General features: G+C 32.6%; 1 protein-coding gene across 3 annotated transcripts in view; it reads left to right on the forward strand.

Moving 5' to 3' along the window:
* The first annotated feature begins 2,554 nt into the window (after positions 1-2,554).
* The window catches only part of LOC143247447 (uncharacterized), a 35,234-nt gene continuing 15,768 nt past the window's right edge, over positions 2,555-22,020 (forward strand). For 2 of the 3 annotated variants that reach the window (XM_076495563.1, XM_076495561.1), the window contains exons 1-3: positions 2,555-2,682; positions 4,255-4,349; positions 17,274-17,386. In XM_076495563.1, coding sequence (XP_076351678.1) covers positions 4,300-4,349; positions 17,274-17,386 — 163 coding nt within the window. In that variant the 5' untranslated portion in view covers positions 2,555-2,682; positions 4,255-4,299. Of the gene's footprint in view, positions 2,683-3,108; positions 3,239-4,254; positions 4,350-17,273; positions 17,387-22,020 lie in introns of those variants that run through there. The other variant, XM_076495562.1, reaches the window with a different exon arrangement.

A 22,020-nucleotide genomic window follows, 5' to 3' on the forward strand; every position in this document is an offset into this window, starting at 1 on the left:
CTGCCATACTGATCTTAGATTGTCATAGTTCAGTGAGACACCACAAACATATTGCAATTTAGGCAGCAAAACTCTTTGCTGTTGATATAGAAAAATAGAACAATTCAAGTCAATACAAGCTGACTTTTGTTGTTCAACTGTGTAAACAAAGAACTGAAATACAGCATCAATCCAATAACAGCTCTTGTGGACTGTTTAAAAACCTTATGCATCTTTCAAACATGAAGAATAAAAAACATTTTTTAACTAAACAGGTTCCCAGTTTGCTCCTGGAGAAGAAAGGTCCACCTTTCGAAAGAGCTTGAGTTATAGCGATTTTATTAATTTCTCTTAAGACTTCTTGAACCTACATGTTGTTTTAACATCATAAATGTACTTGTTATTTTCATTAATAATGACGGAATATTTTGAGTTGACATGGAACATGGGTATTTCATCTTGATGAAGCTGAAATATTAATGAGAGGATAAAATTGTTGGTAGTGCATGCAATTTCTAAATAGTGGATTAGATGTCATAAATTTATTTATGTAAGTTGAAGCAACAAAACCTACTTTCCGTTAAAATTTAAATTTATTACCTATTTATCCTATTAATTTCCACAATAATCTTCTAAACTAAAATAATAACACCCTTTATCATTCTTTTCTCAAGAACCTTAATTATGGCGTGAACATCTTCAAGCTGGTGAAGCATTATTACAATTAATTATAGTTGTCATAAGACACATTATAATGATTGTTGTATCAAACAACTTATATAGTATTAAAACTATATTAAAACTAGGTTTCTTGTATCCCAGTCAACCTGAAGAGCTGTGGATTGTCAATGCGTTATTGACAATGGATATGATGAATACAGTGTGACTTAAAAACTGTTATTATACATTATTCTCATTTTTGAAAATCCTTAAAGGGCTAGATTACAAATGTAATATTAAAAATATAATAGGCCTCATGGAATATCTTATGGCAAGTATAGTTAATAGATATTAATTTTTCCCCATAAGATAATCTTTTCATCCCTGGATTTATTCTAGTAAATCACTCTGAATCCTTTCTTGAGTACGCCTAGCATGGCCAGGTGATTAAGGCGCTCGACTCGCAATCTGAGGGTCACGGGTACAAATTCCCTTCATACTAAACATACTCGCTCTTCCAGCCATGAGGACGCTATAATGTTAAGTTAATCCCACCATTCATTGGTAAAAGTTGGTAGTGGGTGGTGACTAGCTGCCTTCCCTCTATACTAAATTAACTATTAAAATTTTATTTAAACAGTTGTACCAATATAACTGTACTGTTTATTGTTTGGCCATGTAACTACTTCGTGTGATATGGGTGAATTTTTAACATTATTTCAGTGGTTCATTAGGTCAATGCGGCGATACAGACAAATGTTCAGTTTTACATTTTGCGCTTTGCTTGTTTGTTTGTTTGTTTTTGAATTTCGCACAAAGCTACTCGAGGGCAATCTGTGCTAGCCGTCCCTAATTTAGCAGTGTAAGACTAGAGGGAAGGCAGCTAGTCATCACCACCCACCGCCAACTCAATGGGCCACTCTTTTACCAACGAATAGTGGGATTTACCGAACATTATAACGCCCCTCACGGCTGAAAGGGCGAACATGTTTGGCGTGACGGGGATGCGAACCCGCGACCATCAGATTTCGAGTCGCACGCCTTAACCTACCTGGCCATGCCAGGGCCTTCTTTTATTTCCTTCATCCTAGTATTATGATACTTATTTAAATTAATCGCATTCAGATTTATGTTGTATTGGTTTGTAACATTTGAATCTAGTACTGACCGCGTAGATGCGTTTGTTAGGTTTTTGTAAGTGATACAATTTATATTTTAATTATTTCGATTTTTTTTCAATGTTATATTTTAACATATTGTTTTTGTTTGACCCTGGTTAACGGCGTCTTGCTTAGTCCGTTACAAATAGTAGCGGAAATTTTGAACGGGATTAGATATCACTCGGTAGAATGTTTTTCTTGTTTGTTTGTTTGTTTGGGAATTTCGCACAAAGCTACTCGAGGGCTATCTGTGCTAGCCGTCCCTAATTTAGCAGTGTAAGACTAGAGGGAAGGCAGCTAGTCATCACCACCCACCGCTAACTCTTGGGATACTCTTTACCAACGAATAGTGGGATTGACCGTCACATTATAACGCCTCCACGGCTGGGAGGGCGAGCATGTTTGGCGCGAACCCGCGACCCTCAGATTACGAGTCGCACGCTTTACGCGCTAGGCCATGCCGGGCCTAATGTTTTTCTTGATTAGAAAGTTGCGAGTTCAATTTGAATAAAAACGAAGGATACCTATTTTTTCTTAAAGTATTTATAAGGAAAGTTATTTTGTTATTAATAGAGCAATAATTCTAGCAGATTGAGTAGGCTCTGAGAATAAATTATTGTTATTAATACAACATAATATTGTTTGATTTCCCACGTTAATAGTTTATCTTTTCATTGCAATTGAGATTACAATAATAATGCTCTAAAATGTGTAAGGTAATCAAACTTTCGTATAAATAATGTACAACTGTCTGTAAACTTTTGTTGTTATTTTAAATATTTATTAGTTTTACTTTTTCTTTTATACACCAGGTCTCGCTTTATGATAAGAGGTATATTCAAACATATCCGTACGAAATGTATATGGTGTTATAACCTGTGAGGTATGGTGTAACATAGTATTGTAGGATACTAATAATTCCTTTGATAGTTTAGGATATTTAAGCATATCATTTTGAACTAATATATGATATTCTTTTCTGAATGTGATAGTTCTACGTTTGACTTGAGTGTGAATGCAAAAAAAAAAAAGAAGTGTACTTTAAAGTTTTGATTAGTTTCCCATACATTAATTAATTAATCACAAATACTAATTTTTGGTTAAGTGACCTAAAAGTAATTGTGATTATTACTGTTTTCAGTTGTTATAACAGTTGATTAATCTAAATTCCAGTTACATCGATTGCCTTGAAAATTATGGTTTCTAGTTATTCAAACAATCGCAGTAATGAAAATATTGCTACCATACTTGCATTCTCTGTCCTTGTTATTACAAAGCTGCTAAGGCCATTTGCTACTGTCATTTATTTTTCACTGCAGACTATAGGTTTACTTTTAATCTGCCATGTTTTGCTGACTGGCAGCATCCTTCACCACATTTTTTCTGAATTGCTGATGAGAACAAAGGTAATCTCAGGCAGAACATGGTTACATTTTGAGGTAGGTTTTATGTACATTTGCATAATGTATATTACAAATTGGATTGAATCCTGTAAACAGTTGGTTGAGTACATGAATGTGATGTGGTTTCCTGTCCACATAGACCCCAATCATGTAGTTATCAATGAAATTAACGAGTACAATCAGATTGATTTGTATTTTGAAAGGTGAGTTGTCAAGTTAGTTTCACGTTAGTGGTCGTATTTGATTAGTCTAGACTTTATGCTTACACAGTTTGGAATTGAAAGAAATGCTACTTTAAAAGGCCCACCAAGCAGATATTTTGTAATGAGGTTGAAAACTGATCATAAGTCATTACATTTTGCACCTTTGAAGATTAACAATGATGAGAAATCAGCCTGATTATTAGATTAAAGAAAACCTACTTAAAGTTGTAATTATTGAATAATAACTACATGCACACAAACACACACACACATACATGTGTTCTTTAGAAATTTCAAAGTTTCACTCTTGGAACTTAACACTAAGGTCAAGTAGTTATTTTACCTCCATTTCTGGTATCCTATGCAGAACACTGTTTATAAATTCATAAAAGATTATCAGTGGATTGGTTTTACAGAAAATTGAAAAATAAAAGTGAATATACATTGTACACACAAGTATTATTTATGTGGCATTATCTTTGTATGGCTTTTGAGTTATGACTTATCACTAAAATGAACTTAATATAATAAGTTATCTTTTATATAATTAACTGCAGATAAATGTTTAGTACTTAAGAAAATGTTAAACTAACTGCAGAGACATAATTTGCAACTTAATTCAAAGTTTAGAAAGGTTTTATTTCTTGATTATTTTTATTTCACATTAACAGTTTAAAATGTTATTTATAATGGGCTGTATTGTTAACAATAAGTAAGAAGCCTGGTATATGTAACAAATTAAGAACAATACACCCCTGCCTGTAGTGATTATGTAACCCTATTTTATTTACAAGGTTGCCAACATTTTTAGTATGTAAAAGTGTTAATGTTGTTTTCTTTTCTCTACAGATCATTTTATTGCAATACAGTAGTACTCATACATAGGAAAACAAAATGTATTATGCTGTTCATAAGGGAAGAACTACAGGTGTTTTTGGGTCATGGTATGTTTAACTATTTGATTTCTTTATATAAAATAAGTGATTTGTCATTATACATGTGTTGAAGTTGAGAATGGCATAGGTCATGTATGGTATTTTGTATTCCAAGCAACTTATTAAGTAAAGGCACAGGCACAGTGAATACGTTTTGTGAGGGAAAATAGTTATGAAGTATTTATGTTGTATATTATGCAAGAACAATCCAAGTTTTGTTTTAAACACAGATTAAAAAATGTGTCCAGCACATGTGCTAAAATGTACACAATATATATTGAGCATCACAAAATATCCAAAACTAGTATGTATTTTTTAACTACAAAATGTATAACTTTCTCTAATTATTAATACTGGAACATATTTTATTTGCTTTGAAGTCATCATGTTCAGCCTGTGTTTTTACTTTTTTATAGCTTCACTTGTTTAGAAAATTACCTGCTATTTCATGGCATAATTTGTGTCCTGATTGACCTCATGTTTAGAAGATATCTTGTACTTATCAGGTGGAACTTTTCTGATTGATCAGCTGCAGAGAAAATGTACTTTGTAATTGCAAGTTTTAACACAGAGAGAGATTTATTCTGACCTTTGAGGAGAGTAAACTTGTTTCTGCCCTGAAGGAGTCAATTCCTGCTAGTGAATTTTTATCTGTATGTTTATCTTTTAATCTACCATGTTCTGCTGATTCAGTTAACTTCCTATAATCTATAAATACAGTCCATTTACTTTCTAATAATACTTCTTCCACTTCATTTACTAAATAGAATGTTTGTTATTTAAACTTAGGATCTATGCCTTGTATCTTTAAATTAATTTGCATAAAATAAATGTTTATTTCCTTACCCATATCAAATACATAAATCTTTCAATTTTGCTGAGACAAGGTAACTGTGAGCTAGTGAAGCATTGAATTATCACACTGTAAATAAGTGTGAGGTATAAAAATTAAATGGACAAGGTAACTCTATGGCTCATGAAAAAAGTAATTAAAAGTGCACTGAAATGTATGTGTTTAACCCTATCATGACTGGTCACAGGTCAAAGGCCATGCCATTGGGTTTGTTGACTTGCATTCAAAATTTTATTCAACTACTATTTTATGAATTTATGTTGTTAAGCTTGGTATCAAACTGTAATTATAATTCAAAATTTTATACCAGAAATTATTTACTTTCTTAATGTAAAATAACGTGTGTAAAACATCTAAACATTGATTTTGCATGTTATGTGGTATGTCGAATGCATCACTGGTTCAAATTAGATGTTTGTGATGTCAAAATACAAAATCTATGGTTTTGTACAAATTACAAATTGAAACTACAAACATATAAAAGCTAGAATATAAGATAAAAAACCTTTTCTATATGATGAGATATTACTTTATGTACTGAATCAAACACAGTGGGCTGCACTCACCTCCATCAATTTTTTTAATGGTTGCTTATAAACACTTAATTCTATATTTGTCATGTTAGTATCCAGTTGAAGGCTCAGAAGTCCCACAAGTGGTTTTTCTCAGCAATTTTCAAATATAATGGCATTGATCTTTCTTTGGAGACAAACTTTTGTGGTGGCAAGTTGAGTCTTTAACCTGTTCAGAATTTCATTTTTCTTACCTACATACAGCTTTGTTAATAAACTTGATAAATTGTAACATATTTCTAAGGTATTAATGTAATAATTTTTTGGTTACTCAAACATATGTATATATTATCTTAAAATTTGTTCTTTTTGCATCCCACACTTGCAAAATTTCTTAAGGCTTAGCAACTTACTACAAGCAGCGAGTACAAAGGTTGTAACTAGAAAAGATAATTGTTTGCATTACTTTTATTTATTGTTCTGTGTTTTAAGAAAAATAAGTTTAAAATCTTATTTGTAAATAATAATAAGATATACACACATATAATGTATTATAATTGAAATGTGATTGTTATTTCACAAAATGTTAGTCAACTAAAACACAGTCACGACAGGTCACTTTGTAAAGACTAAAGGTCAGTTTTGTAGACTTAAATACAGTACCATGAGTGCAGGTGAATCACATCACTATAACTTCTATATAAGCCAGCAATAGCTGAAAGGTCAATATAATAAAGAATAAATGTATAATGTTATGAGGTTTAAGGTATTTAGATAAAACATTTGTGTTAGTTGTAGTCATTCTAGAAAGAAAAAGCATAATTTAGAATTATTTCCTTTTTTTTATGGTGATTATGAGATTGTTCATATCTATTGAACATATACAGAGATTCTGATTTGATAGTGAAAATAAATTTTTCTTATTAAACACTTTATGGTTATATGGAGACTATAAAATTTCACATGTGAAATTAAAACAGTTTCTCATGCATAAAAGTATTTTTAATCTTCAAAGGAAAATTACTCTGCATGTTGCCTAGTCAAATTCTGAAAAAGAAACTGTGTGAGAAAAGCTTTAATTAAAATATCTTAATACCTGATTTAAAAGCCTGGTATTTTGTGGAAGAAAGCCTTGTAATACATACTAATAACATTAAATTTTGTAAACATATGCTTTCATTATTAAAAATTGCAGTATAATTACTGCTATGGATATCTTCATGGTTACAAGCTGGGTGGATTACACCCAGTCTGTAATGAAAGAGTTAAAATGTTTATATTTCATGCAGAAACCTTTATAGCAATAGTGTGAACATCATAAATACCAAAGATGTAAACTTTGATCACCACTCTGATTAGTATACTATCTGTTGTGAGTATATTCTACATTTTCATTTATGCCTAGTTAGGTAGGATCATGCACAAGTATTATATCATTCTAATCTAAAATATTACGTAACAGTTCAGTGAATAGAACTACTGTAATCAGATTACTATGAGCATTGGAAATTGATGTTTGTTCTAGCTTTTTCTTCATAGTGTTTGGAATTTCTAATTCTATATTAATTACATAGATTTTAAGTTCGTGTTTATACCCAAGTTCATAAGAGAGCATATTTCATTAGACAAGAAATACTAAGCTACCTCATACTGAATATGCATCATATTCATCTATTTTATTGTTGGAAACCAGAAGAAGTGACACTTTGTTCCACAAAGTAAAAAAAAATCTTTGAAATAAAGACAACTGTCATAAATTGAGTTCTTATAACTGTTTCATACTCTGTGCATTATCAAAAATACCACTGTTGTACTTTGTTTACTTTATACTGTTTTATTGAATAAAGTTGCATTTGTCTGAATGCATAAAGGTTTTTTCAAATAGATCAGGATTTATCAACTTAACACAATGTCTGTAAGAAAGCATAGTTTAAATGCCATGTATGAAAATTATATAAGAAAAATTCAAGTGAAGGGCATGTAAACTACTGCAGTTAACTTTTATTATTATTTTTCATTGTCTTACCTATTCTAATTTTATTAAATCTAATAACTTTCCAATGAAGGAAAAAGTTTTTCAAAATTGTTCAGGATGGCTTTCTTCACCAATTATTAATGAAAACATACTAGAAACAAAACTATTTTGGACTTAATATTAACTTCAAATGCAGAAATGATTGAGAGGGTGAAAATTGGAGAAACTCTTAGGTGTAAGTGGTCATTGCTCTATGAGGTTCAATGTTTTGCTGAATATGGAGATAAGGAAGAGCGATATTTTAGTTACAAATTTAAAAAAAACTTTTGAAGGGATGCTACAAGAATTATTTGTAGTGAATTGCTTAGCCGAGTTATTTGAAGACACTGATTGAATGTGGAAAAAATTTAAAGATATTGGTTTAAATATTCAAGGTAAATAAATATATTCCTTAAAGAAAAAAAAACGTATGTGCAAATGAAAAAAACAATTTGGCTCACAAAGAGTTTAAGAGATAAAATTAAAGAAAATTATCATGAATTTAAGAAATTTAAATTGTGACAGAAGTTTTAGAAGATTGAGAAAATTGGTGAAATAGGAAATTATAACATCAAAAAGGATGTATGAGAAAAGGGTTGAAAATGTAAAAATTAACCTTAAATACATTAAGGGGTAAACAAACTGTGAAAATGGGGGTAGGATTCTTGAAGAATGATAAAGGAAGGCTAGTACCAATAATTATGAGATGGCTGGATTATTAAATTTTGCTATCCCTTCAGTTTTTACTAAAGAAGTTTTAAGCAGTGTTCTACATCTTGAACAGTTGATGAATAGAAACAAGATAAAGCAAGATAACTGCATTAACTCAGAGTTGGTTAAGAAAACAATTGGGAAGTTTGAAAAATGGTAAGGCTTCTGGGGCAGATAATATTTTCCCAAGGTTTTGATGATTGGATATGAGAGTAGCTTACTGCTGGTTTTTTTTTTGTAAGCCCTTGAATAGTGGACAGGTACCAGAGGATTGGAAGTTAGCTAATGTAACTCCTCTTTTCAAGGGAGGTGATAAAAATAGTTCCAGTAGTTATAGACCAATTAGTCTTATATTGGATGTGGAAAATGTTTTAGAATGTATTCTAAAAGATACTACTTAAAGCCATTTAACAAAGTTTTCGATTTTTGGATAGTCAACATGGTTTCATTAAAGGAAAATCTTGCTTTACAAATCTTTTTATATTCTTTGAAAAGCTTACTGCTTATGCAGATAAGGGTAAGAGTGTAAATTTGGTGTATCTGAATCTTGAGAAAGCATTTGATAAAGTGCCGCATGAAAAGCTTGTAAAAATTATTTCTATAGGTGTGGGGGATACGTTAACTAATTGAATAGAAGATGGAAGAAAGCACAGTTGTTACAGATGCAGTTTAGTCAAAATGGATTAATGTTATAAGAAGGGTACATCAAGGGTCAATCTTTGAACCTTTGCTGTTTTTCACTTACAGCAATAACATAAATAAAGGAATAGTAAATAAATTACTTACACTTACAGATGATATTAAGATCTTGGCTGTTGCTAGCTGTGAAGAGTATGCTGCTGATTTACAAAAGGATTTAGATTAGTGGTGGGTTTCAGCCGATTTTTGCACCAGTTTGTAAGAACCTGTTCCTAAAATTTCATACGTTCACCTAACTGGTTCTTACTGGCTCTTAGCCCTCTGCTAGATTTACAATGTATTGACTGTCACTATGGGAATTCATGCTACATAAAGTCACACACAATAACACAATTGTAAATTAGTATGATAGCGTTTGAGGCAGGATTTGCACAGGCCTCTACAAGTGACAGATCGGCCATCTTAAATGAAGGAAGAAGAGCATTGCTGTAGACTAATATAGGCCTACATTTTCCTGTATGAACATTTGGTATCAGTCATCTGCAATACTTGGAGCAGACAGAGAAAAGAAGGTGAGTTTGAAAAATGATGTAGTCTATGTAGACTTCTAGGCTATTAACATTAAACTGTGAGGCTTAATGTTATTTTGTAGGTTTTACTATTCTAGAACAAAATTGAATTGGAGATTTAGCCTGGATCAACGTTTTTATTGTCAATCTTTTCAGTACTAGTTGGTTAATATTGCTTACCCTCACCTCTTTATAGCCAAATTGTGCTGGTTAAACATTTAATTTATTCAGACACTGAAAAGTTCTTTTAATATGCATATTACCAAAAACATTAAACATAGTATGTGATGGCAATTGACTGTTTAAGGGGATAAAATACATTTCATATTTTTGCTTAGGATACTAAATCTCTCTCTGCTTGTATTTTCATACAGACAGGATACAAAATTTGGATACTAGGCTTAGTAGGCTAGTACTCATGTAGGAAAACTATTCAAATAATAAATATACACATGAACCATAACACTGTAGTACTACATTTGTGTTATAATTGTATGGCTTGATAAAACTATATTTCACTACATTTATCTTTTTGTTATATATTTATCACACAAAATTTCTTATGTAAGCAGAACAATAATAACAATATTTACAAAAATAGTTAAATGTTAAATTAATTTTCTTTGTTTATATGCCACCAAAAAAAAATTAAAAGATGATTATAAAAATAGTTCTCACATGAAATTTTAAAAAAATAATAAAAAATAATTGTATATTTTTAGCTCTTATGGTGAAAGTTTAATAAGTTATATTAATACATTTATTTCTGAATATAGGAATTTTGGCATTTCAGGCTTCAGCCCTTAAAATGAAGAAGCAACAGCTATACTGGAGTTTGTAAGAAAAACCCCAAGAACTGAAACTTCAAAGAAAGATCCAGTTGAACATCTAACACCAGCAACTTCAAGAAGCAATAAAACTTCCACTTCTGATACTGCATAAACTGGAGATGATGAAGATCCAACAATTGCTCTTCTGGATTGCTGGAGTATGAATCAGGCCAAGGAGTTGAAGAAAAAATATGATGGTTTGGTTGTTCACAGCAAGAAACTTGGTTGTTACTGCTCTAAATTTGATTCCATAAACATGAAGGGAATTCACATATCAATGGAATGGAGAAACTACAGTGTTGAAGCATCAGGAAGGAATAAAACTGTTCAGCAAGCATCTCTCAGAAAAAAATGAATGAACAGTTTTCATTGAAGACACACAATATATGTGCAATGCAATTGAAAGATTGTGCAGATGATGCAGTTATCAAATGCCTAAATAAAGTAAACCAAAAATATATCCACTCCACATGTAAAGTTTTTAATGCAATCTACAGTGTAGGAAAACAAAGCAGGCCATTTTTCTGATTTTGAAGTTGAGATTGAGCTACAAATAAAAAAGGGATTGGATATGGGAGTGGGACTCTATTCCTGGAAAACTACTGTTAAAATTGTTGATCACATTGCAAAGGAAATTAAAAATGAAATTTTACTAAAACAATTGAACAAAGTTTAAAACTCTTACCATTGATGAAGCTTCACCCATATCTAGTAAACCAGTGATCATATTTTTTGTAAAAGTTGAAGATTGTGATCTGTTGCTAGTAATTTTTCTTGATTTGGTCGAGTTGAAAGGACAGGATGCTGAAACTATGTATACATCTCTATTAGATAGTCTTAGATTGTTCTGTTACTGATATAAAACAAGTGGATCACTTCAAAGTGTTCATAGATAAAATCTACACAATCTCTCACCAATCAACCAAAAACCTGAATGGAACTTTTCAATATTTTAAAAGAAATTGGACCAGAAGTTCTGATTATTGGTAGAGTTTTGGGACCAAGATGGGCTGCTTGCAGCCTAAGATAAGCACCTGATGTATGGCATGCTTATCCAGCATTATAAAAATATATCTTTCTATTGAGAAAAAATATTTGGGAATACCCAGCCATCTTTGCAACAAATTCTTCCTGGAGGATTTAACAATAATGATAGATGTACTACGAGAAATTTCTTCACTTTCTAATGCCCTTCAAGCCAGAAATTTAGGTTTAGCAAGAGCTGAAAAACTAATAAAAAGGGCCATTAAGACATTTGAAGTGCTCAAAGAAAGTAGAGGAACCTTTGAAAAGAAAATTGATGAAACCATTGCTTCTGATGCCTTTAGGAATATTGAGTTTATTTAAAACCAAATAATAAAAAATATGAAAGCCAGATTAATGGACTGATTACTTAAAAAATAATGCACAATAAAATAACAATAAAATTCATGAACTGGTAAACATACTTGAGCCAGATTCTTGGAATATTGATGAAGTTGTTGTCTCTTGGAAAGCTTCTGAAGAAAAATTGTATGAATTCAGTAATCTCTTCTCATGAAATCAGCATTAATGATTTCTGTGACTATGTGGAAAATGTCCTAAGAAATTGCCACAATCATTAGATTCCAAGAACTGTACAAAAGACTAAAAATATCATCAATACTGTTGCTCTTAGTTCTGCAGAGGTAGAGGGTTTTCAAGAATGAATATGATATATTCAGATAAAAGAAGCTGCCTTACAGTTGAAAATGTAGCAAACCTGATAACAATTAATTTGATCAGCCTCCCACTGGATTCATGGGATCCCACTTCTGTTCAAACATGGCTAAGAAAAAAACCACACAGCTGATGACAACAGAGTCAAACGTGGAAGGAATAAAAATTATGATGATACTCAAGTGGCAATTTGGAGATACTTAAGTATGCTAAATAAACTTTTTCAGTAAGATATTTTTGTTGTTATTTTTTCGTTGCAAAAAATGGGTGTGTGTAAAGTGAGATAGACTGGTTAACATTTTTTAATCCCACCACTGATTTGGATCATTTAGATCATAAATGGCAGATAAGTTTTAATCATAACAAATGCAAGGTGATGTGTTATGAAGGAAAGAGATCTTGGTGTAATAGTTGATCAGTCTTTAAAGCCATTCAAGCATTATCAGTGATGTAGAGAAATATATATATATACGTAAAAATGGCTCATTTGGGTTGAGAAAATATTTTATGTAGAGGAGCGAACAACGTTTCGACCTTCATTGGTCATCGTCAGGTAAACAAAGAAAGAAAGAGGTAACTGACTGGAAGCTGACCACATGTTTGGAAGGGCTTGTGTAACTGAGTGTCAGAATGTAAAGGGTGGTGTTAGATGTTTGAATATATAATTTTATATTATTTATTTTATTATTTTCCATATAGGTATAAAGGTGTTCCTTTGTATTGGTTTATTTTGGGTTTAAGTTGTATAAGTAAGGCTTCTTTAATTTTAGTAACAATACACAAACATTACAAACATCCAAAATTTATAGAAAAAACTACTTAAAGCCATGTTGAACACGAAATACAAAGAACTACATGACTTACAAAAAATGAACCTAGACCATCAACTAGCATTTACGGACTTATACAACAAAACATAAACCTAATCAACGCTAAGAATGACAGAGGCAAAAAGATCTGCCACAACAAAAACTAGAAAAACTAAGATGCAAACAACAGAAAAGACATTGCAACAAACCGTTGACTAACCACATAATTAACAGATCTAACCGACAATTAAACAGATGAGATACATCTACTTAACAAAGGTCTCAACTTCGCAAAAGCACCTAGGTACATTTCAACTTTAGAAATCAAAACACGTTTAGAAGATCTAGCCAGGAGACTTGTGATACTTTCTACAGAAAACAAAAACAAGAAAATAACCAACAGAAAGAAAACAACTTAGACAATTTCATTGACATCTAACAGCCAAACTTCCCAAGAAAAATTAAAAATTTATATTTTCCAGAAACACCTAAAAACAACATCTTAAAGGATTTTTTCAAAGAATTTTCTCATAAAACCATTAACATAATTTCACAAAACAGAAAGCTAAAAAACAATCTTAAAAGAGACATTAATTCCATTAAAAACCTGAAACAAGACAAAATTATAAAAATTCTAAAAGCAGATAAAGCTATACAGTCATAATGAACACGAATAAATACATCCAAAAAATGAAGAACATCCTATCAGACATGAACAAATTTAAACCAATACACACAAATCTAATAAAGATGCATGAAATGCAACTAAACAAAATACTAAAATGAAAAAGCCAACACAATTTCACACACATTTTATTCCTACCTACGTAAAACTGACTCACGCACACCACAAATATACGGCATCCCCAAATCTCATAAACCAGATTGTCCATTATGACCAATAATGTCCACATATGAATCATTTAATTGCAATCTTGCTAAATCATAGCATGAGCATTCTCCAAATGTGTAACATCAGCCAGCTCATTCATCAAAGACACTTTTAATTTCAAGTCTAATCTAAATCAGCTTAATCATAAAGCCTTAATGGCCAGTTTCGATATTATATCCTTCTTTACAAAAGTTCCAACCACTGAAGTCTGCAAGATAGCCTTAGAACTCTATATCCGAGACCCTAACCCATCTATAGACATTCCCAGCAACCAATTAGCAACCCTCATAGAATTCACCATGATGAAGACAAACTTCATGTTCAACAACCACAACTATATACAAACAAATGGCCTAATCATGGGCAACCCAGTATCACCAGTTCTAGCCAATATTTTTATGACACAAGTTGAAATACAGCATTACATTCACCACTATACTGGTACAGATATGTAGATGACACGGTTGTGGGATTCATGTCTGCAGAACACACACTTAATTTTTTCATTCACATTAACTCTATACATCCCAACATTAACTCCACATATAAACAGGAAGAAAGCAATCAAATATCGTTTCTTAACCTCAAAATTACAAGAACCAACACACAATTTAAAACAGAAATCCACCAAAAAATCACCCATACTGGATTATACATTCCTTGGGACTCAGCACATGAAACAAAACAAAAACTCAACACACTAAGAAACCAAATAAACACAGCCATAAAACTATGCTCACCAGATAAAATTAACAATGAATTAGACAAAATACTTCATCAATATCAATAAGTTTACTCCACAAACCGTAGAAACATTACACGCACACACCTAGACAGAAAGTAAAATCAACCAACAAAAGTAAATATATCTCACAAATCAAAAAATCATGAAACCATATGCTGCTGCCTACCATATATTTCCGACATTAGCAGAAAAATAACCAACATTAGGCAAAAACTAATAACAAAATATGACATTGCAGTTAATACCAAATTTATTCAAAAACCAGGCACAAAACTGAGGTCTATACTATGTAAAAACTACACTGACAAACAGCATTATTTATAAAATACAATGTGATAACTGCCACAACTTCTATATTGGAGAAACAAGTAGGAAAATGGAAACCAGATTCAAAGAACATAAAAAGTCATCTTCACACATTTTTGAACACTGCAAGTCAAATAAACATAATATAACCATAGAAAACACTCAAATACTAAATAAAGAAACAAACATAAACAAATGCAAAATTAAAGAAGCCTTACTTATACAACAACTTAAGCCCAAAATAAACCAATACAAAGGAACACCTTTATACCTATATTAAAAATAATAAAATAAATAATATAAAATTATATATTCAAACATCTAACACCGCCCTCTACATTCCGACACTCAGTTACACAACCCCTTCCAAACATGTGGTCAGCTTCCAGTCAGTTACCTCTTTCTTTCTTTGTGAACCTGACGATGATCGAAGAAGATCGAAACATTGTTCGCTTCTCTTCGTAAAATATTTTCTCAACCCAAATGAGCTGTTTTTACATATATATTCATTCAAGCATTATGCTGTTGCTACTGGTAGGATAAATAGGATTTTAGATTGTATCTACAGAACTAAATTTTAATCCAAAAATGTTACAATTTCTTTGTATAGGTCTCTAGTTAATATCACATTTGTAGTATTATGTTAAGTCTTTGGCTCCTTACCTTAATAAGGACATAGAATTGTGAGAAAAGGTTCAGAGGTGGATTAGTAGAATAGTGCCTGGGATGAAGAGGTTGTCATATGAAGAGAGGTTGAAATCTTTCAAATTGTTTTCTCTTGAAAAAGAAAGGGAAGAGGTAAGGGAATCTGATTGAGATGTTTAATATCTGATTAAATTGTTTAAAATTGTGAAAAGGAATTGATAGCAATAACACATTCAACACAGAATAGTAGGATTGGGGAGCACAAATATAAGGGTAGGAGTTATTTTCAGCTAAGAGTTCATTTTTCTAACAGAATGGTTGGCTTTTGGAATGTGTTGCTTTTGGATGCTGTAAAGGCAGTATATTTAAGTGAACTTAAGAAAAGCCTTGATAAGTATGTGAATGATAAGGACTGGCTTTAAAATTTCATTTATTTTTTGTATTTATTTAGAGGATGGAATAGTTGAGATGGACCAATAAGTCCCATGTTGTTCCAGAATGTTATAATAATCAGCAATTAGTAATTACTTACTGTGACTTGATCACTAAAACAATAGTTCATTCATCATAACATATTTGTAATTACAAAACATAATTTATTACACAATTTTCTCACAGATTAGACCATAAGGGCCCACTAACTGGAGGTCTGAGAAATACTGGATTATAGTGTGTATGGCTGTTTATCTCTTTGGTCTCTGACTGTGGTCATCTGGAATGGTCAAATTATGAGAAATATTCATTGATATTCTTTTGTCACACAAAAAATCACTATCACATTAAAACAAAATAAGAACAAGTGTGTTTATTGTGTGTTGGACTGGTATGACAGACATGAAATCTTAGTGGGCTTTTTCTCACCAGTCCAATGTGTGCTTCCCACCCTTTAGGATAAATTATAATATTTTAGTGTTTAATATTAGTAATAAAATACTATTATAACATCAAATTTATATTTTTTTTATTGAAAACTCAATTTTATCCTTTTCAGTTTCTTCAAGAGTGTTTAGCAAAATGTATCACACACTACAAAGTTTCATTTGGTTTGAAAATAAAGTTTATGCAGATCTGTAGTATGCATTTCTACAGCACGTGTTTGAATATAAAGCTTATTTTTGAAATAAGCTGAAATATATAAGAAACAAAAATTTTATCTAAGTTACAGATTAACATAAGGTGAGATGAAAAATAAATTTTATTATAAATATAGACACAATCCTTTGTCTCTGTTTATCTTGGGTCATAGCTGTTCCTTGAGAAAAGCATTAACTTTTCTGTTGGTGTATTTGGCTTAGTTAATGAGTTGTATATGATCTGTAATGAGCGAAAATTTGCATAACACCTTCAACAAGAATAAAAGAACAATTAAACCAAGAGTGGGAAAAAATAATTTTCCAAAGAAAACTAAAAAATAATGCAAAGAAGCTCATAATGAGTAACAGTGTTGGTCAGTAAGCTTATTTCATAGTTTTTAATATGTTATTTTTTGGATAAATTTGTGAAGAATATTCTTCCATTACTGTAAATCTATCTGATAGATGGACATTAACATTGATTGTATAGGATCAAACACGTATGTTTCTACTTCTGGAGATGTTATTATTTTGAATGCATTTTAATGTGTTATCAGTAATATGCATGTCTTTATGCTATGCTGTTGGTATATCCTGTTGAAAAATGTTTGATTTTTATCATTTGATTTATGTTTAGGGAAGAATGTGAAAGACAAGTTAAAGGATTTTCAGGAGCAGTTTTCAAAAAATTTGATACACAAGCAGAAGCTCAAAGTTTTGTGATCACTGGAACTTCTAAAAAGAATGCACGTATGTGCTAACTGTTTTTTTTAATACTACATTTTCAAAATATATCAAATTACTCATGTCCTTGATTAAATATGTAGATAAAAGATGTATTTTCAATTTACATTGATCATAGAAAATTAATGAAATGACTTCCCTATAGGGTTCTTAGATATTCAAAAACATTTACCAAACCTGACTAAACTTTTGAAACTTAAGTCTTCATTCAAAAACTCTTCAAAAGTAATCTATGATGTTCAACAGTGTCTAAACAATACTTAGTTGAAACATTTGAACTGCTTTATCCTACACCTTTATTCTTTGGAAAAATAGCAAAAGTATCTTTGTGTATAGAACTTGCCAAAGTAAGCAGTGTACAGTAAAATAATTCAAATTATATATGATTTGTTATCATAACTAAAATATGTCTGTAAATTTGTAAGTTGAATATCTTGTGACCACTTCCATAACATTTTGCTTAATTTTTAAAGTATATGTAGTGTTAATAGAGGAATAATGAAATTATTAAAAAATATCTTTCATATTTTATTTGACAAATATTACTGCAAAAGTAAAGTAAATTTGTTTTCTAACTAAACATCTTAATAGTTATTCTGAAAAAAAGAACATGACTAGTTTATTAACACTAATAAAATGCCTGATTTTCTAATTTTGAGTGTTGCTGTCTATACTGAATAATAATAAAAAAAACCATAAATAAATTGTAATTTCATAAAAAGTGTTAGTCAAATATTCCTTCACATTTGGTATAAATCAATCCTAGAAACACTAAATGAATTAACAACAAAAAAAAGATATAGGCTTTGCCAGAAATGCACTTTAGTTGAGTACCATGGGATGTTTGTGTACAAGACCAAGAACAATAAGAGTTGTTTTCAACATGTCCAAAGTATATATGGGAGGAACTAGATTTGCACTCTATCAGGGATTTGGGGAAGATGATTGAACAACTAGCATTGTGTTACAATTTTTTGGTGACAATGTTAACAAACATATATGGGATTGAAAAACACCCCATGCGACCAATGGAGGGTTAAGAGAATCCCCTCTTATTTTCTAGGGCCAAAGAATATGAATCCTATTTCACTGTTATTACCAAAAGCTTTGAACCATCAGCATTTATTTCATCCAGCTCTTCCAGATCCAATAATCATAAACATGGTTGCTTATGACTGTATTAAGTACTATTATTATAACTGCAGAACATCTTAAAGAATATGTGATTGTATATATCAGTGAGTAAGTTTAAATAAATGTCTAATGAGATCAAGCAGTTAATTCTGTGTTTAATGTTTGAAAAAAAAAAGTTTAATAAGGGATTGTTTTGACTTTGTGCACATGCAGAAAGAATTGAGATGATATCCATTGATTTTCTGCACTTCAAGATGTAAATATGGCTAAGAAGAAACATCCAGTAATAACAAGAACCAGAAATATTGTACTTCATCCTAATAAAAGGACCTACACTGTCAGAGAGAGGGACCATTGAAGATGGCCACTTGTGAAATGCTGCTGCAATCCAACAACAATGTGAAAGCACTTTATGCCATCAGTTGTGAATAGTCTTGAACTGTATCATTACCCAAAACAGATAAGCAGCTGTTTTGCCAAAACCAAACTTTATCATAACATATAGGCATTTTGCCCTTCAAAGCTGTCTTTACTTACCTTAAGAAATGTATATTTAATTCCAACCCTTATATATCAGAAAATTAATCAGAACTCCATCTCAGACATATGCTGCTGCACTCTGTTCCACTATCACAGTGGAACTGCAGACAGATCTCTCCATGCCTCTGAAGATTCTTTTGCCCTCTATGATTAAAAGAGTTGATGAATCTATGTAACTGTCCAGTCCCACTTCCCTTGGCTTTGGGTGTTTCCTCAGGTTCATCATCTTCTGCACCTCCAAGAAGTAAAACAACCATTCGTTCATGTTCTAATTCACTAGAATCTTTGTCCACACACAGAGACCTGCCTACTTGTCCCAGAGCATGATCTGTGGAGGTCGATAGACCTTTGTACAATAAAGAAACAAATCATGGCCATAAACAGAAAGGCCCCCCACCACATTCTCTTCAATGCAAATAAGAATGGTCACTCTGATGCAGTGGAACTGTCGGGGGGTTTCATTCAAATATAGGTGGCATTAAGGATTTGATTGATTCTTATTTTGTGTGTCTTTCCTTGCAGGAAATATTTCTGAAACCTGTCGATAGAGTCACTCTTTGACAGTTTTCCTTGTACAGAAATGACAGGTTGTGTGATGGATGAGTACAAGGAGGGGTGGGACTGCTGATTGATCAGCATGTGCCCCTTTGTCTTTGCCACTCAATACAGCCTTGGAGGTTGTAACTATCCATGCTTCCTTGGTTTGTACCATTACTATTTGTTCTGTCTGCCTGACTCCTGAAGAGACCTATGATCAGTTAAACTTTGATGCCCTCATTAAGCAGTTACTGTCTCCCTTTTTAATCCTGGGGGATTTTAATGGACATAATCACCTCTAGGGTGGTGCTGATATTGATGGGAGGGCTCATTCCATAGAGCATATGCTCTTAGATCACAACCTATCTTTTCAGTACTGGTTCTTATACTTATTTTCATGCACTTAGTCTTTTACTACTATTGATCTTTCTGCTTTCCTTCACTTTTCTCTTACTTTTCTTGGAGGATTGATAGTAACCCATGGGGTAATGATCATTTTCCTATTATTTTGAGAGAGATTGGCCATGGTCGATGCCACCTGACCCACGTGTCTCGATGTAAGTTGGACCAGGTCAACTGGTCCTCTTTCACTGTTCTCTCAGAATTTTATCCTGCCATCATTTGTAAACCACTTAAAAACTTGACAAGTTTTCCACAGTTTCCTCATTCTTGGTGGAATCCTGCCTGCCACATGGCAAGGAAAGCTCTGAAATTGGCTTGGGATACCTTTCATAGATATCTCACACTTTTAAACCACATTGCATCTCAGTGAGCCCATGCACATGCTCAGTAAATCAGACCTCAAAGCCAGAAGGAATCTTAAATTAAATACACCTCTAGCATCTCTTCTACCACCAGTTCCAAAGTCATGTGGGACAAGATTCGAAAGGTTAGTGGACAGCATACTTCTGCCCCCTTTTGATCATGCTCTCTGATGGCTAGGAAGTTGCTGATGCCCAGAGCATTGCCAGTACTCTCAGCAAAAGCTTTACTTGTGCATCTAGTGCTTCTGCTTCATCCCCCACCTTCTTAGCCATCAAGACTCAGGCAGAGTGATTGTCTCTTTCCTTTTGAGCTGATCATCTCTATGACTATAATTGCCCCCTTTATACTGGTGGAACTCAAAATTGCTCTTTACTGGCCTGGCAGTACATCAGTCAGACCCGATGATATTTAGTATGAGATGCTATGCCATCTCTCTCTTTGCTATTCTTCTAGTTGTTTTTAACTGGATTTGGCAGGAGAATATTTTTTCTGATACTTGACACCATGCTATGATACTATTTTCTCATGAGCCTGGGAAGGATCCCAAGATTTCTTCAAGCTATTACCCAATTTCTTTGACAAGCCGTCTCTGTAAGATCTTAGAGAGGATGGTTAATGCTCGTCTTGTTTAGCTTCTTGAATCAAACAACCTCCTCTGATCCACTCATTGTGGGTTCGTATGACAGCACTTTGCCATGGACCACCTGATTAAACTTGAAACGTCAATTGGGGAAACCTTTCTCAAGCAACATCTTGTGTCAGAACACTGAACGTGAGAAGGGTTATGATATTATGTGTGAAGTTTAGCATTTTGCAAGACCTCCACTTATTTGGATTGCATGGCTATTTGCCCCTTTGTATTAAAATTTTTTTAAAAGGAAGGTGATTCCAGCTTCATGTGGATTCGACACTTTCCCGTTCTTTACTACAGGAACTTGGAGTCCCTCAGGACTATGTCTTGAGTGTTGCACTTTTCAGTGTGAAGATTAATGCCATCATTGGACAACTCCCTCTTACTGTTGCAAACAGGTTCTATGTCAACGACTTCCACATCTCATGTCAGTCGTCAAATATAAGGTTTATTGAGTGGCAGCAATAGCCTGCCCTCAGTCATTTACTGAAATGGATCACAACATACAGTTTTAACTTCTCTCTTTCTCTCTCTAAGCTGTTTGTATGCACTTCTGCCCTCAACAGGATATTCACTTCAATCTTGAACTTCATGTTGGTGAAGTTGTGCTTCCTGCGGTCTCTGAGGCAAAGTCCTTAGGGGCTTATATTTGAGCATAAGCTGACCTTTATGCCATGCAACAAGCAGCTATGAGTCAAATGTAAAAGAACACTGAACATCCTCAGTGCCCTGTCTTCCTCTTCTTGGGGAGTGGATTGATGTTCTTTGTTAAAGATATATCCTGCTGTCATTCAGTTAAAACTGGACTATGGGTCTATGGCTCTGCCAGGACCTCAGCCTTGAAGGTGTTGGACCCCGTTTATCATCAGGGGCTTTGGCTCTGCACTGGGCTTCCTGCACTTCCCCAGTCCAGAGCTTATACACAAAGTTTCATGAACCTCCTCTACACCTCTGTTGTTTGCAACTATCTTTACTGTATGCTTCAAAACTTTGATCCTTACCACAGCATCCCATCTAAAGTTGTGTATTCCTT

Source organism: Tachypleus tridentatus, chromosome 3, assembly GCF_004210375.1.
Source record: "Tachypleus tridentatus isolate NWPU-2018 chromosome 3, ASM421037v1, whole genome shotgun sequence".
NCBI lineage: Eukaryota > Metazoa > Arthropoda > Merostomata > Xiphosura > Limulidae > Tachypleus > Tachypleus tridentatus.